Raw genomic sequence first — 17,237 nt, 5'->3', positions numbered from 1 at the left:
TCTGTGCAGTAGCAGGTTCCCCCAGCGGGGTGATCTCGCAGGGCCTGCGCTATACGCCGGCAGTAAGGCCTGGGGCCCAGGCAAATTGAGGTTGGAAGTAAGATGCAAGTTTTCCTGAGTGAAGATAACTAGCGAGTGGCCCTGGTTCGAGAGGAGCACGGTGGATCCTCTGTTTGCCTGGAGTCTTTTCAGTCTCTAGGCTAAGCGCCCACCAGGGCTTACTGCAGGGGGAAGGGGGAGGCGGTTTCTCAGGCCTGGGTTAAGGACCACAGTGGTCCCTGCTGGCCTTGAACTCTGACAACTCAGCTCTGGCAGCTGCACCTGGGCACAGGTGGCACAGGGCGTCCAGGGCTGATGTCCTCCCAGGAGGTTGTGTGTGTGGGAACGGGGGGCTTGTCACAGGCGGCATCTTTTCCAGGGAACTGGGGGGCAATCAGTTGCAGCCTGGCTTGGGATCTGTTGTTTTTGGGGGTTCTCACTGGAATTTCGGGAAAGCCCAGCCCTCAGGGTATTCAGCCCTGTTACAGACTGAACACCTGAGCCAGGGCATGGTGGGAGAGGTGCCCTCCCCCTCACCGAGCTCCCCGGCCATCCTGCTTCTGGAGGGAGCTCCCCCTGGGAGCCCAGTGGCAGCATGCCCAGGACCTGGAAGGTAAAAGCCTCCTCCCGGAGGAGCAGAGGCAGTATGTGAGTGCCCCTGACTGGCATCCTGCTGCCCCCACAGCTGAGGGCCTGGGCCCTGCAGCTCCCTGTCTCCGTACCCCAGGGAGCGGGGCTGTGCTGGCAGTGACTCATGGTCAGAGCCTGTCCTAGCCTAGGACTTCATTCATGGGTGCCTGAGGGCGGGGGAGGTGCAGTGGGGAAGGGACCCAGAGGTGACTGATGCCATGGCGGGGAGGGGAAGGCCACCCTGGGGGATGTGACAGCGCCCTGTTGATGGGACAGTTTTGGCAGGGCCATGAGGGGGCAGTACCCATCCCTGAGAGCTGCCACAAGCCACCTATGGAGGGAATTAAGGGTTCGCTCCCCGCTGAGGACTGCCCTGCCCCCTCCCCCCGCCCCGGGCTGATGGCCAAGAGACCTGCACTAACTCCCCCACTGGGCAGCTCCGTCCCAGTGTCCACCTGAGTGGTGGGCAAAACCAAACGGTGCATGTGGGGGAGTAAATGCAGCTGCCCAGAATCCTCCTGCTTTACACCCTCCTTCCCTTTGACCAGTTCCTGGCCCCTTTTGGCCAGGCTGTGCCCCCCCAAATCCCCCGGCCGTGGTGCGGGTCCCGCGCTTACAGGCAGGGGCAGGAGCCGGGAGGTTCAGGGACTGCCCTGATTCTGCTTAGCAAATGAAGTGGGGGGAGGGTCCCTGAGGTCGTGCCCCCCCCCCCCCCCGGCTGTGCCAGTTCTGCTCCGAGGGCCGGGGCCTCTTTTGGAGCTGGCAGGGAGGGGGGATTCTCTGGCCATCCCAGGGCTGGGTAGGGGAGCGCCCCATGCTCCTGTTGGAACGGGAGCGCTGCAGGGCCATGCAAACGCCTCTGGCCCTGCACGAGCATTTCCTCTGAGCCCTGCAGGCGGATGCTGCCGTACAGCCGCTCTGAGTGACATAAGCAGGGAGTTAAGATGAGGTTTGCTGCTGCTCAGAGGGGCACTGCCAGCTGCTCCAGCTCAGCAGGCACGGGGATCGCCTTGGCCCCGGGCTTTCCCCCACCCCCTCAATCTCCTCAGCCTTGGATTTCTGCCCCTATCAACCACCTCCGGCCCTTTGGGGTGGGGCACGATTATAACAATTAAAAGGCTTGATTTTTCCCTTGAAAGTTGGCTTGGCTGAGCGGGGCGGGCGCTAGCCGTCCGCTCAGGAATGCCTTTAATGCCCAGGGGGAGGGGTTGTGCGGAGTCAGTGGTGCTAAGGGGAGGCCAGCTAGGCGGGAGACCGTGCCCCTTGCCCGGCGCAGAGCAGCCCAGTCCAGCTGCACCGGTCCGGGGAGCAGCCGCAGAGGAGCGGAGAGGGCACAAGGCCGTCTGTGGGGCTTGGCAGAGGGCGCTGAGGCAGCTGCAGGGAGGGAGGGAGACGGGTCTAGCCCCCACCTGGTTGTGATTAGCTGTGAAGCTGCCTGGCAGGGCTCTGGGGCAGGGGCAGATCAGTGGAAGGACTTGGGCTGTGTGCTGACTCTGGAGCTAGGGGGCACTGAAGCTGGGGGGGCAGGCCTGGAACCAAGAGAAGGTCTGCCCCCCCCCCCCCCCGGCCAGCTGCCAGGCTGGATCTAGCTCAACTCCATGGCATGAACAGCCCTAGCCAGGCTCGGTCGAACCCAGCTGTGGCTCTGGGCACTGCCTCACCAGGAACCTGAGCAAAGCTACAGGGCAGCAGCCCCCGGGGCAGAGCCTGGGGGACAACATGGGGGCGACGGGACGGAGCTGGGCGAGGTTGGTGCTGGGGGACGTGCTCAGATTCAGCAACCCCCCTGCTCCCCACCCATGCACTAGCCAGCCCCAAAGGGCCCCTAGGGTCAAAGGGCTGCACCCAGCCTTTGGGTGCCTGGCTGTGCTAGGGCTTGAGCAATTACCAAAGGCCTGCCAGCGTGCCCCTTCCGGGAAAGGGCCTGGCCCCTTGAGAACCGCTGGCTAGTTCCCTAATGCAACCCCAGCCCGGCGAAAAGGGAACTGCGCCGGGCGCTGGCCGTGCGAAGAGTTAAGGAGCGAGTGGTGAGCGCAGGAAGGCGTTGCTCTGTGGTTGTGGGGCGTCTTGCTGAGTCAATCGCAGCGCCCAGCCCAGCTCACACTGGACCGTGCGTCTTCGCCGAGCAGCCGCTGCTGCCTTCGCCCGGCCAGGGAGCGATCAGATCCGCGTGGCAGTTCCGTGGCTCGCACCCGCCGGCCACCATGAAGATGTGGCTCGTGCCCACCCTGCTGCTGCTGCTCCTCAGGGCTGAGGGCGCAGGTAAGGGAGGGGGGGCATTGTGAGCGGCCCTGGGGCTCCGGCCCTTCTTGCAAGAGCAGGCCTCATGCGCGGCGTGAGCTGAGCGCATTCTCATGCGGCACCCTTGGGGAGGGGCTTGGTGTGAGGGCACTTGGCTGCTGGGGCCTTGAGTCTCTCGCAAACCTGACAGCCTGAAGGGGCAGTGCCTGGCTGGGAGCAGGTCTGAGCCTGTAGCTGGGCCTCCGTGGGTCCTGCCCCACCCTGTGCTGGGAGGGGGCCTTTAGAGAGCTGGTTTTGAATGGTCCCCCCCAAGCCGCCGTGTCCCCAGGGTGACTAAACCCCTTGGAGGCCTGTAGGGGCCTGGGAAGGGGGCAAAGTCTAGGTTGGGCTGGCGTCTCTGGGGTCATGCAGAACTATGGGGTGGCCCTGAGGCGAAGGGCCCTGGACCGGAGCTTTAACTAGGGGCCAGTTTTGGGGGGGCAGCCTCTTGCTTTGTTCCTCACCCGCCTCCTGCTGTGGGGCAGGACACCCCGCCCCTCTGAGCCCCGTCTGGGGCATCCAAAGGAGTGACTCCCAGCCCCCAGATCCCTGCCCAGCATCCCCTAGCAACACCCCTTGGCTTCCTAGCTGTGGCCCCAGAGTGGGATAAAGGCCAGGCACTGTAGCCCCCCAGCTGGGCATGGAGATGGACTTCTGCCCAGGCCCTGCTGGCAGCTGCAGCCGTGCTGGGGTGCTCGGTGGAGCTGTTCATCCAGGGGTGTGTGGGCCTCTTTGTGGAGCCAGTTCCCTTGGGCCCCCTATACGTGCCGTCTGCATTTACAGGCCCCAGGATCTCCACACGAAGCCCCGCTCACGATCCTGCAGAATGGCTGCTCCCCACGGCCTCCTGGGGGGGGTCCCGTTGCTTGGACACAGATGCACCCAGAGCTAGTGTGGCTTGAGCTCTTGGCTGAGGGAATCCTTTCCCAACTCTGGGCCATGCCGCTCGCCTTAAGCCCCCTCCACCCCACTCAACTCCTCTGCCCAGCACCCCCTCCCCCATGGAAATGCCCCCCCTGTTCCAAATAGCTCCCCTTATGACCGACCCTCTCCCCTCCGCCGGGCATGATCAGAAGAGTCCGGGTTTGTGCGGAAATCTTCCGACCCAGCGTGAGAAGGCTTTGGAATCTCTGCGGTTGAAGGCAGGTTAGAAATGCCGGATCCTCCCCTTCTTTTCCTGTCCCCTTCTGCGCTCCCACCCTTTCTGGAGACTTGCTGGGGCTGGAATACGGAAGCATTCCAAGGCCGCCCTCTGAAAACTCCTCTCTGCAGCCTCTTGCCTGGAGCACCCCTTTGCTGGTGGCCGATGGACTGAAGTGCGCAGTTCTCTCCCCCTGAGCTCTGGGGAGGGGTGGGCAGGCCCTGGAGGAGAGGGGGGTAAATAACAAGATCAGTGCTTCCCAAGACTGGGCCTGGAGCTCAGAGAGCCCTCAGTGGTGTTCCTGCTAGACTAGAAGAACTACAGGGGACTGGCCAGCGGACGGGTGGCACCCGTAGCCTTGGATGTGTGTGTTCTGCCTCTGGCTTTTGAGGCTGGAAGGCTTGAGAATAGATCCGCCCCTGCCTCTGGATCCGAACAACGCTGGGGGTGGGCTGGGGAAAGCAGGGCCAGTCCACGGAAGGGGAGATCCGTGTGTGGTGAGATTACCCGTTTGGCTGATAAGGGCGATGTGCTGATGCTAACTCTGCTGGGAACGGTTTGGTGCGGTACCGTACTGTGCGTCGCTTGATTATGAAACTGATAGGTTTCCAGTGAACCTTGTGTAGTCCCCTTACTAGAGGGGCCTCTGTTTTTCTGGAAAGACCCTGTGTGCTACAATCCAGACTACAATTCCTATGAGCCCGTGGGAAGAACAGGAAGGAAGGACTCTGGTGTGGAAGTGCTCTCCCTCTCCATGTGCATGAGAACAGAGGCCTAGCAGTCTGGAACGCTGCCCTTGGAGTTTGGAATAGAAGGGGAGCCAGGCTGCTGTGGAGGAGTTTGATTCAGTCCAGGGGCTGTTGGGGTACGTCTAGACTACATGCCTCTGGTGACAGAGGCATGTAGATTAGACTACCAGGCATAGGAAAATGAAGCGGCGATTTAAATAATCGCCGCTTCATTTAAATTTACATGGCTGCCGCGCTGAGCCGATAAACAGCTGATCCAGCTGTTTGTCGGCTCAGCGCGGTAGTCTGGACGCGCGGGTGTCGACATCAAAGGCATTTGTCGACCACCCAGGTATGCCTCCTGGGATGAGGTATACCTGGGTGGTCGACAAATGCCTTTGATGTCGACACCTGCGCGTCCAGACTACCGCGCTGAGCCAACAAACAGCTGATCGGCTCAGCGCGGCAGCCATGTAAATTTAAATGAAGCGGCGATTATTTAAATCGCCACTTCATTTTCCTATGCCTGGTAGCCTCATCTACATGCCTCTGGCGACAGAGGCATGTAGTCTAGACGTACCCTTGGAGTGCAGCTACAGACTGGGACTAGATGCCTGTAGAACTGATCTAGCAGGCTGCTTCTGATAGGCACAGCATGAGGCAGTAAGTAACTAGGCCTGGTTGAGAAAGTGCTGCCTGGGACAGAGCTGCTGTCTAGCTTGGACTGAATCTCCACTACAGCTGCAGTTCTTCAAGCGCGCCCATGCAAGCAAGAGTCTGGGACTGAGAGTCCAGGGGTGTGCGCACTCTGGGGTGGGATCAATATTGTCAGTACAGATGTTAGAAATATAAATCCCAATTCTTGTGTGCACTTTGTTAATGCTATTCAATGTTAATCTGTTAAACCCTGTTTCTTTAAGTTAAGTAAAGATTGTTTATTCTAGTGTAGTCTATTCGATGGATATGATTTGTAGTTGTTGTGCTGGAATTAGATCCAGATTATAGCTGGAATGAGTATATTCCTGGAGGCTCTCAAGGCACACCAGTGAGTGTGTACTAGGCCAGCCAGGTGGAGGCACCGCCATTTTACGTTCATGACGAGCAAGGGGGTGGATAGGGCTTTTCCCAACTAAACACCACCACCACTGGGGTGCTCAGGATCTCTTTTGGGTTAAAACCATCAGGCACCCAGGCACACCTGTGAGTGTGACCTGCTCCTGAGTAACCCGGGGAGGAAAAAGGGGGTTACACTTGTAAAGGCGGAATTGTCATCCAGTGAGTGTGTTTCTAGCGGGGTCCGGCCGGGAGCAGCTCTTGGCCCTACCTTATTTAACATTTCCCTTCAGAGCCCGGGAAGAAAACCTAAACTCCTCGCTGGGGAAGTTTGCAGAGGACACCAAAACTGGGGGAGGGGCCCATGAAGAGGGTGGGTCGCTGACAGAGTGCAATCTGGCTCGTTTGGCCGGTCGGGCGCAGGCCAACACCAGGCGTTTCAATAGGGCTCCAGGTGTCGGCATACAGCTAGGAACCAAGAATTTACTGACAGGCGGCTCTATCCAGGGCTGGCCTTACCATGAGGCGAACTGAGGTGGCCGCCTCAGGTGCCAGACTGTATGGGGGGCGCCGCTAGGATCCAGAGTAAAGAAAATTGTGTCTGCTGTTGGTGCAGATGTGTTCTCTCTGCAGTGCCGTGAGAGGAGCAGAGCAGGAAGAAGGCAGAATTGGGACCTTTCAACGTTTTGGCCCAAGCGAGGGGGCATGGGGGCGTCATTTGAGCTCCCCGCCTCAGGTGCCAAAATGTTGTGGGCCGGTCCTGTTTCTACCCCGGGAAGCAGGGACTGTGAAGAAGCTTTGGGGAGTGTGGTAGGTAACCAGCTGAACACGGGCTCCCAGAGCGACGCCATGGCCGGACACATAAATGGGAATGTCGAGTAGGAGCTGAGAAGTTATTTTTCCTCTGTAGCTGGCACTGGCGCGACCGCTGCTCCAGGAGGTTGCTAAATTGGGGCAGAGTCAGAGCAGAGTCCGGGGAATGCAGAAAGGATTAGAAACCTGCCTGGCAAGGACAGATGCCAGGAGCTCCAGCTATTTAGCTTGTCACCCCCCCAGCGTCTCTGTGCTTTGACGTCTACGTGGGCCACAAATAGTTAATAATGAGCACGAGAGGCCCTGCTCAGCCTGGCAGTAAAGGGTGTGGTTTTCGCAGGGAGAGTAGCCAGCTGACCGAGAGCGATGGCGTCTCCAGCCAGAATCTCCAACCGCTCTGTTCTAGGAATGATCGGGGGCAGGTCTCTGGCCTGGGGAAACCAGGATGCCAGATGTGATGGTCATGGTGGTCCCTTCTGGCCTTGGACTCTGTGCCTCCATTCCCAGTGTTTCCTCATTCATTTAGTCCCAGCAGAGACAGGTGCCCTGGGATAAATCCAGCCCTGGCAGAGCTGCCACCGGGATTTCAGCCTCGCTGCCCACACGTGACCCATGCCCTGTGCTGCCCGGCTTGGGCCATTCCAGTTGCTAGCGATGGGGGCGGGGTAGAGGGAGACATTGTTAATTCTTGCTAGTTACAATGGGCACCTCTGAGCCTGAATATATGTGGGGAGAGGGGGGAGGAGGGGTGGACGGGAGAGAGGGATAATAACGTCCTGGAAGAGCAATACAGGCCACTTTTCCTCTAGCCAAATTCCCCCCACGGCGGTGCCCAGCATCTTTCCCTGCTCGGCTGTCTCTTCTCTCCCTCTCACTGGTCCCATGGCCCAGCCGCTGTCTCTGCCCCCAGCTTGGGGCTTACCCCCAGTGGGAACCACAGTTCTTGAACTTGCTCCCACCCTGAAGTCCTGTGCTGGGCCTTTCCTGGTCCCTTCTTTCTCAGTTTGGTCACGGACTACCTAGTCACACTGTGCCTCAGTTTCCCTGTAGTAAAATGGGGATACTTCCTTCCTTGCCTGGCATGCTATGAGGAAGGGGCTCAGAGAGACAGACCGAGCCCCTGGGGGTCAGACGGAGGAGAGGATGTTAATGGGATTTGTAATCTCCCAAGGAGTCGGAGGAAGTAGTAACACTGAGGGGACTTCCCAGGTGGAGTCTGAAGCCAGAGCTGGATTAAGAAAGAGGCTTTCAGGGCTGAAGCCCTGGGGCTTGGGCTAAGGGGGTGGCCCCATGCATGCAGTGTTCTGGGCCAGTTCTGCCTGGCGGAGGGGGGTAGTGATGGCTCTGTGCGCTGCTGATTCTCTCCCCCTCCCCCCCAAGAGTTGCGTCACTGTGACAAGTGCTGCACTGGGAAGCTCTGTTCTGGCGCTGCCCTTGCCTGCAGGCTCCGCCCCTTGCAACTCCCATTGGTCACGATTCCTGGTCAATGGGAGCTGCAAGGGGCCATGCCTGGAGGTGAGCATGAGGCAGTGAGCGGGCCACATGGAGCCACCTGTTTCCCCCCACCAAATGGGGGCTGCCCCAGGTAAGTACTCACACCCTGCCCCATAGTACATCCCAGACCCTGCCCACTCCCACACCCTAACTCCCTGTCAGACCCCACGCTCCCAACTCAGCCTCCTGCCCTGAATCCCCTCCCATGCTCCAAATCTCTTGACTGCAGCCTGGAGACCCCTGAATCCCAAATGCCTCCTCCCCAGCCCCACCCCAGTGCCCACACCCCCAGTTGGAGCCCTCACCCCTCCCGCACTCTCCCTCCTGCCTCAACCTGCAACCCCCTCCCACACACTGATCCCAATTTTTGGTTCCACCCCAAAGCTAGGGTTGCCAGGTGTCCGGTTTTGAACCAGACAGTCCGGTATTTGAGCTTTCTGTCCAGGAAACAAATTGAGACATGTCCGGTAGTTTCTAATTAAGTACGTTTTATTGTTATCATGAGTATCAATAAGTAGTTGTGTCCTGAGTGAGCGTGTCTACCAGCCAGGCCATACGCAGCTACACCGTAGAGAGGAGAGGGGCCGGGGCGGGATGGAATCTCCGGGGCCAGACTTGTCCGTGTGCCCCACCGGGACCATGAGCGGGATGGGCAGCACCCTGGGATCTGTATGCGCCTGGGCCAGCCCCTCTGCCTGCCGGCTGGCTCCCCTCCTACCAGCCCTGCTCCCCCCAACCCTCTCCCGGCCATGGAAAGGCCCTGGGTGCTCCCATGGGCTAATCCACAGTGCAGTTGCTCTTTAGCCACGTGGCCAGTATAACAGGACAGACAGAGAATCCCAGGGACAGACTCAGCCTGAACTGGGGGGATGGGGTGGGCTGTGGGGATATATTCCTGCCCATGGAGCTCCAAAGCGTGATGGAACAGACCAGGCCTGAGGCCAGCGTGTCTGGTGTCTGATGTCAAGGGGCCTGGACATCCCAAACCAGGGGAAACTCGCAGTGCGTGTCACTTGAAGGTGGGGTTGGTTCAACCCCCAGTTCCGGGGTTGCCCCCATGGTAGGAAGTTGCTGGGGCCTGCAGGGCCCTAGCCATGAGCAGCACAGTGAGTTCCCTCACTCCTCCAGCCCCACGGCACACCCACTGCTGCCTTCTGTCTGGCACCAGCCTCTGCAGTGACTGAGTGGGGGATACGCACAGGCTAAGGCCTGGCAAGAGGGATGAATAAATGTAAACAGCTTGGGCTGTGTCTAGACTGGCAAGTTTTTCTGCAAAAGCTTTTGTGGAAAAACTTGCCAGCTGTCTACACTGGCCGCTTGAATTTCCGCAAGAACACTGACGATCTCATGTAAGAAATCAGTGCTTCTTGCGGAAATACTATGCTGCTCCCGTTCGGGCAAAAGTCCTTTTGCGTAAAAGGGCCAGTGTAGACAGCTCAGATTTGTTTTGCACAAAAAAGCCCCGATCGCGAAAATGGCGATCGGGGCTTTTTTGCGCAAAAGCGCGTCTAGATTGGCCACGGACGCTTTTCCGCAAAAAGTGCCTTTGCGGAAAAGCGTCCGTGCCAATCTAGACGCTCTTTTCCGCAAATGCTTTTAACAGAAAACTTTTCCGTTAAAAGCATTTGTGGAAAATCATGCCAGTCTAGATGTAGCCCTTGGAGTTTAGAGAAGGCTTGATAGCATCCACCCCAAATGGGGGTGTGTGTATGTGACAGACAGCCCCCCATGCTTTATGAAATGGACTTATGGACACAAATATGCATTACTCAAAGATGCTTTGGACAAAATATCTGATGTAACCTATCAATTTTAATGCCATGGTCTGCTGGATGTGTAGATCTTATTTTGGGGGGTGTGTATTATCCTTGTATGTAGAGTTAGAAATATGGAATATGGTTTTAAATGTGCGAATGCAAGTCACCAAGGGTGTTTCCCTCAATGTCTGGGTAACACCTGTAAACAGCCTCTTTTCTCCTGTAAGTCCTAGCAGTGGTTGGTCTTAGGAAGTCACATGATCATCCTAACTGGTAGGGTCTGACCAGGGAATTTTCCATGGAAGAGTGGAATGCAGACACAGAATTCCCGCCTAAAGAGGGAGGCTATTTAAGATGCAATGTTTTCAGGCCCTTTGTGATTGGCTGGCATGTCACTCCAGAGAGAATGAACCAGAGACCCCAGGGAAAAAAAGATCTTCCCTAGCTTGGAGGTTTAGCTGAAATGAGAACAGTTTTAGGGTAAGTTTGTACCGAGCTTTTAGTGTTCGAACTAGCTACGTGTTTTGTTATTTTAAGTTTGTAATCTGCTTTGCCTGTTTTCACTTGCAACCCCTTACATCCCACAGCTTGTACTTAATAAAATCACTTGTATTTACTATCAGGCCCCGTGTAAATAACTGTTACCTGGGGGAGCAATCAGGGTGTCCCACCTCCTTTCATTGTTAAAGGGGGCTTGCCAGAACGATTCGTTTGGGGTTCTGATCCCATTTGGGGAGTGGGTTTCCCTGGAAGCTGGGCCCCAAACTGCAGTCTCCTCCCACCAGAGGTGATCCAGTGTCTGCATTGCCCTGCGGAGCAAAGGGTGGTGAGCTCAGCTCTGTGCCTTGCGGGAGACCAGGGGATCTGGCCCAGCAGGACCGGGTGGTGAGAAGCCCCAGAGAGCAAGGTGGTGAATGTCAGTGGTTCTGCCAGCACACTGGGAAGCAGCCCCCAAGGGGTCTTCTGTGACCCATCCCGTCACGGGGGGTCTCAGTCCTGCCCTGTCCATCATGGCCTGCAAAGTCAGGATGCCAAGGTTCTTAGTTCTGCCACTATCTCCAGTCTCCTCCCTCCCTGCCAGTCAGTCCTGGCCTGAGCTTGCAGGCAGCAGGAGGGAAGCATCTCAGGCAGCCAGCAATGGCATTTGCTAAGGGGTTGTGTCTCAGTGTTATAACTGTAACAGCCCTAGCCTCTGTACGAGGACCCTTTGAACACCCACCCCCTGTGCATGCCCCCCACCTGCGAATGCACACGTACCTGCATGTACCTCCTCTACAAACGTACCTGCATGCTTGCACCCAAATTCCTACATTCACGTTCACATATACCTATGTGCACACATACTTGTATACACATGCATGCACATACACATGTATTTGCATGCATGCACACACACCTGCATACGCAGACACAAACACACAACTGGGTGCACATACATCCTCGCACCTGTGTGCACATACATACCTGAATGCTTGCATATATACACCTGTGTGCACATACAGGTCTATACGCCACTATGTATGTGCATGCAAACATACACACAGCTGCACACACATGTGCTCAATTCAGACACATGCTGTTGATAAACATCCCAGGGATGGCACCTAGCAGTGCTAGGCTGACATGTTTCTCTGAGTCCTCCAGCCAAGCCCTTCAGGGTGCAAGATGCTCCCTTCTTGCCAGGATCCTGCACTTGTGCATGGGGAGAGGAGAGTCAGGGTGCCCTGCTCATGCTGCCTCGTCCACTGCTGGCACAGCCCTCAGGCTGGGGGCGGGGGCAGTGCCACCTCCTACCCCGTCTGGGCCAACTGGCAGGGATTAGAGAGCTCCTAGCTAAGATGTTCTTTATGACTCAATGGAAGGCGCTGGGTAACCTTCCCACCCAGTGCCCATCTGTGGCACCTCCAGCCTGCAGGACTCTGGGCACCTTCAACACACTAAGGAACTGAATCCTCAGTGAAGGAGGGCTGCATGAGTAGCCCTCGCTGATAGATGGGGAAATTGAGGCACAAAGCAGGGATGTGACTCACCTCACAGCAAGTCAGAGCCAGAAATAGAATCTATATCCCCTGATGGCTCCTCCCCCTGTTCCAACTACTAGACCTCACCCCCTCTGCTTACAGCTTTGGAAGAGAGGCATTCTAGGAGGCAATGCTGTGTGGGGAGGGGAGCAACAAGGGAAACTCCTCCCCACCCCCCCGCATGGGATGAGGAGGACACAGCTGCAGCCTGTCTCTGCTCCTGCTTTATGAGCAGAGTGCTGCAGCCAAATATCTCGACTTTCCCTTGCGTGTGGTTTCTGCCAAGCCCCTGCACTGGGGGTGATGCTCATTGCGCAGGCCGACTCCCTTGGCCGCACACACCCTGCTGTTGAGCTCCTGTGTTTCCTGGGCTCTGTGTTGTGTTACTGACAAACCTGAACTGCCTGAGTAGCCAAAAAAAGAGCATGAGAGCCAAAGTGAGCGGGTGCCCGTGGGTGGGAGAGAGAGAGGCCGAGCAAACCACAAAGCTGTCTGGGCAGCACACAGGGGTTTATGCAGTCATGATTTCATTTACAAGTGCACACTGTTTTGTGCATAGACTACAGATATACACCTAGCTTGCATGCAGGCATGCACACAAACACACCTGTGCATGTCTTCCCACCTGCATGTACACCCTTTTCCCCAAATTTACCTGCATGCAAGCACACGTACCTCTGTGCACACATACATACACACACCTGTGTACACACATGCCTACACATACACATGTCTTTGCATGCATGCGCACACAACCATACATGCACACACCTGCATGCACACACACCCTCACAAACACACACAGCTGTTGGCACATACTTCCTTGCAGCTGTGCACACACATACGTGCATGTTTGTGTAACCCATGCACCTGGTGTGGTTCACTGTCCCATGCAGTGGCACTTAGATCACTTACAGCAAGTGATAAGAGCAAGGGAGCTCCACAGCCTAGACTGAGAGCGAGCTGGTTTTATAGCTTAAGCTGTAGCCACTTCTGTAGTACGCTCCAGAGGTCCCAGGTTCAAAGCCACCTGCATGCTTCATACCCAAACTGTTGATAAACTATATAGTCAGTTGCTTGCCCGCACTAAACTGTTCAAGAGACCAAATAAGCAACAATAGTTAGGTTTATTACTATAAGCCAATAATAATACAGCACTGGACAAAATGCCCCCAAAATGAACTGAGATCTGATTTGTTTTATTATTAGTGTGTGAACATTGAATAGAATCTTTGTATTAATGCATTTGGATGCATTTGTTTTTTTACAGGGCATTTTTTCCAGTGCTGTATTATTGGCTTATAGCATACAGTTTATCAACAGTGTGGGTATGAAGCATGTAGATGTGTGTGTACAGATAGATATATGCATGCACACAGGTAGGTGTCTACAGGCAGTCCCAGGGTTACGTACAAGATAGGGACTATAGGTTTGTTCTTAAGTTGAATTTGTATGTAACTCGGAACTGGCTCCAGATTCAGCGGCTGCTGCTGAAACTGACCAGGGGCTGACTACAGGAAGCCCGAGGCAGAGTTGCTCTGCCCCGAGCTTCCTGGAATCAGCCACTGATCAGTTTCAACAGCGGCTGAATCTGGAGCCTGGGACAGAACAGCTGGGGCGCTGCCGGGTAGGTCCCCCCAGGACCAACCCGGCAGCACCCCAGCTGCTCTACCCCAGGCGTCCACAACAAAAGCCTGGTCTGCTGGGGGGGGGGGCGCACTAGCTGGGCCCCCCCCAGCAGACCAGGGACACCCGGAGCAAAGCTGCAGAGGCGGCGGGGTCCCGCGCCTCCAAGGCTTTGCCCTGGAGCAAAGCCTTGGAGGTGCGGGACCCCGCCGCCTCCAAGGCTTTGCTCCGGGTGTCCCTGGTCTGCTCGGGGTGTCCCTGGTCTGCTGGGAGGGGTCCCCAGCAGACCAGGGACACCCCAAGCAAAGCCGCAGAGGCGGCGGGGTCCCGCACCTCCAAGGCTTTGCTTGGGCTATCCCTGGTCTGCTGGGGACCCTCCCAGCAGACCAGGGACTCCCGGAGCAGCTTTTCTCGCCCCAGAGTACACGGTGGCGGGACCACTGTGCGTCTGGGTGGTCCCGCCGCCCGCGAGTTCCGGGGCGAGAAAAGCCCCGTTCGTAAGTGCGGATCTGACATAAGTCGGATCCGCGTAACTTGGGGACTGCCTGTATAAGTGCAGACAGGTGCGTGTATGCAAGTATAAACACAAGTGAGTGACTTTGAACCTCTGAAGCTTACTATAGGAGTCGCTACAGTTTGAGCTATGAAACCAGCTGGCTTGGTGCAGATGCAAAGGGAAGTGGTATGGACTGATTATGAATATTGATAAAACGAAGACAATGGTATTTGGAGATAAGGAAACAGGAAGGAAGATCAGTGTAGATGGGATCAAACTAGAGAACATAGAGAAGTTCATGTATTTAGGGAGCAACATGACGTATGATCTAGATTGTAAGAAGGAAATAGCAACTAGAATAGCAAAAGCAAGAGTGAGTTTGAAGGCGATAGATAAGATCTGGAAAAATAAAGCGATTAGCTTAGGAACAAAGCCGAGCATCTTGAAAACGTATGTATTTAGCAGCATGTTGTACAGCTGTGAGACATGGGTGATAATGAAAGATTTGAAGAGAAGAATATTGGCGTTCGAGAGGAGTTGTTATAGAAAGATTCTGAGAATAGGATGGATGCAGAAGATCACCAATGAGGAATTATATAGGAAGATGCTGCCAAAGGAGAACCTACTGCAGAAGGTTATACTACGGAAGTTACAGCTATTCAGGCATATCTGCAGAATGAATGATGAGTGAAAAGTTAAGACCTTGGTATTCGGCATAATGGATGGTCTGAATAGGAGAGGCAGACCCCACAGAGAATGGGGAGATGATATAGTAGATTGGTGTGGAGCTAGTCTAAAGAAACTAAGCCACTCTGCACTGGACAGGGAAAGATGGAAGGAAATAGTGAGGGAAGCTATGGACACCAATGGGTGTTGAGCTAATGGTTATTGATGAAGATGATAATGACCCAATTCTCCAATAGTAAATGGATCTGGCTAGATATTATCCATGCCATAACCCAAAGGTGTTCCCTGCTAATCTGGACAACACTGGTGTTAGGAGAATCAATTGTTCTCTAGTCAACAAGTTGTTCTCTCATCTCCCTCAGTTTTCTTAAACTGGACCATTACACAGCGGGGGATGAGGCGGAGGGAAAGTTATATGGGGGGATTTATTTCCAAAAATATGTATTTAATGTTAGGAAAAACAAATAAGTATGCACATGTACATGCCCAAATCATGGTAATTTATGTGTGCGGGGGTTTGCAGACTCCGTAATAAAAATAATGTACAGTTATCTCTATTCGTTAGTGCAGTGTTTCTCAACCTTTTTTTTAATAAAGTACCCCTTTAAAAATAATAAAGTACCTGCTTAAAAAAAAAAAAAAGAAGTATCCCCAGTACCTACAGATTTCAGAGACACCCAATTTTTCTCTACCATTGCAACACATTTGTTTAAACAACTTCATTGTAGCCAATGAAATTTTTGGCTGTAAAAAGTACAGAAATAATCAAGCGCTGTAAAACTTAAACAAAAATCCAGTTTTCTCCAAATTTTCTCCAAATTTCTGTTGATGTACTCCCCAGACTTCTCTGGAGTACCCCTAAGGGTACTCGTTTCACTGGTTGAGAAAAGCTGCTTTTGTGGACCTAAACAGAATAGAAACACAAATAAGGTGGATGTTCTCGTTCTTTTTGTTGCTGTTTCTTTGATTGCTTCCTCCCCTTCCCCTCCTTCTGCCCTCCCCGCCTGCCTTGCTGGGTGGAGAGTCTGCTGCTGTGAAAAATGCTACTTGTATGTGAATGCCGCTTTTTATCACACCTCCCGGCTAGCTACTAAGTCTGCTGGAGCAAGTGACATTAACACACATGCAAATAGCATTTTTCCCCCGCAGATTTTCTTAGCCTCTACAAGCCTGGGGCAAATGAAGCTCTGGATAGGGAGGCTGGTAAGGAGCCAGTCGGAGCCAGAGGTGATGGGAGAAATGGATAGAGGGCCAGGGGAGCAGTGGGGGACAGTGGTGATAGGGGGTGGGGATACTGGGGCGGCATTGGAGCTTGGGGAGCTGGGAGGGGGAACTTGAAGCTGGCACCTGCTGCTGCATGGCCAGGGGTGGGAGCCCGAGAGCCCAAAGCCCCAGGGCCAGATCCCAGGCCCCAACCCCACGTCCTTTGTCCAGGAATTGGAGCACATGGCCGAAGCCTGGGGCTAGAGGAGACAGCTGGGGTCAGTGTGAGCAGTGGGGTGAGAGTGTGCTGAGCTCAGGGCTAGGCCTTGTGGCCAGGGGACAGAGCCTGTCACCCAATGGGGGGGAGAGGGGGGGCTTTAGCCCAGGTCCAGAGCCTGCCATCACGCAGTTAGATCCTGAAGCCCTGCAGCCAGATCCCAGGGCCTGAGCTCAAAGCCCCATGGCTGGAGTCTGGGGGTCTGCACCTGGAGCCAGGAGCCCCCATATTGACTGGGGCCCCTAGGCATGGGCCCCATGGACTCATGTTAATCCACCGCTGGTAACAAGGCCTGCGTGCCTCATCTGAAACACGATGCAACCGATCAGCTTTCAGCCTCGTTTCTCTGGTATTAGGGTCTCCCCCGGATGTGTGTGGTTAGCACCTCCTCTCCAGGGTACTGGGGGCACCTCCTCCGTCTGAACCGGGGAGAACCTGTACCAGTCACGTCTGGGCTCTTCCTTCCAGCCTTCTGGTGCAGGCCTGTTGCTATGGTAACTTGTCGTCCTGGGCTTGACAGCTGCCCTGCCGACGTACCCCAAAACTTGCTTCTGTGACTGCAAGGGGTTAAATGATACGTGACCCAAGTGAGCGGAGGGGGGGAGGAGAGGGGAATATACAACTCCGAGGCCAATGTCAGCGATATAACTGCTCTTATGTTACAATCATGTGCTTAATACACACTGAACAAGGTGTGATGCGCATAGTTCCTATTGGTAATGTGAGTGCTGTAGATAGATATCTGCTAGGCAGCAGCAGGTACCTGTGCACATGCACACAGGCAGTCGGTCCCAGGCTGTTGGCTGCATGGGAACACCTCACCCCCAAAGGCCACTCCTTGGGATGAGCCAGCTGCAGGCCAGCCCTGCGCCTGTGCCTGCTGTGTAGCCTCGGCAGCTGCCTCGTCCCACTCACTCACAGGGCTGATCCTGCTCTCGGGGGGAGGGCAGGGGGCCTGCCTCACCTCTTGCAGAGGTGCACCCTCTGCACCC

The 17,237-nt window shown here is 55.4% G+C and overlaps 1 protein-coding gene across 2 annotated transcripts in view; it reads left to right on the top strand.

Moving 5' to 3' along the window:
• The first annotated feature begins 2,669 nt into the window (after positions 1-2,669).
• FCER1G (Fc epsilon receptor Ig) overlaps positions 2,670-17,237 on the top strand; it is a 30,232-nt gene continuing 15,664 nt past the window's right edge. For both annotated transcript variants that reach the window (XM_075907110.2, XM_006115252.4), the window contains exon 1: positions 2,670-2,931. In XM_075907110.2, the coding sequence (XP_075763225.1) occupies positions 2,874-2,931 (58 nt within the window). In that variant the 5' untranslated portion in view covers positions 2,670-2,873. The remainder of the gene's footprint in view (positions 2,932-17,237) is intronic.

Source organism: Pelodiscus sinensis, chromosome 22 (genome assembly GCF_052426305.1).
Source record: "Pelodiscus sinensis isolate ZL-2025 chromosome 22, ASM5242630v1, whole genome shotgun sequence".
In the NCBI taxonomy this organism is placed as follows: domain Eukaryota; kingdom Metazoa; phylum Chordata; order Testudines; family Trionychidae; genus Pelodiscus; species Pelodiscus sinensis.
Note: the sequence above shows the minus strand (reverse complement) of the source record. Positions and strands in the feature narration are given on the sequence as shown.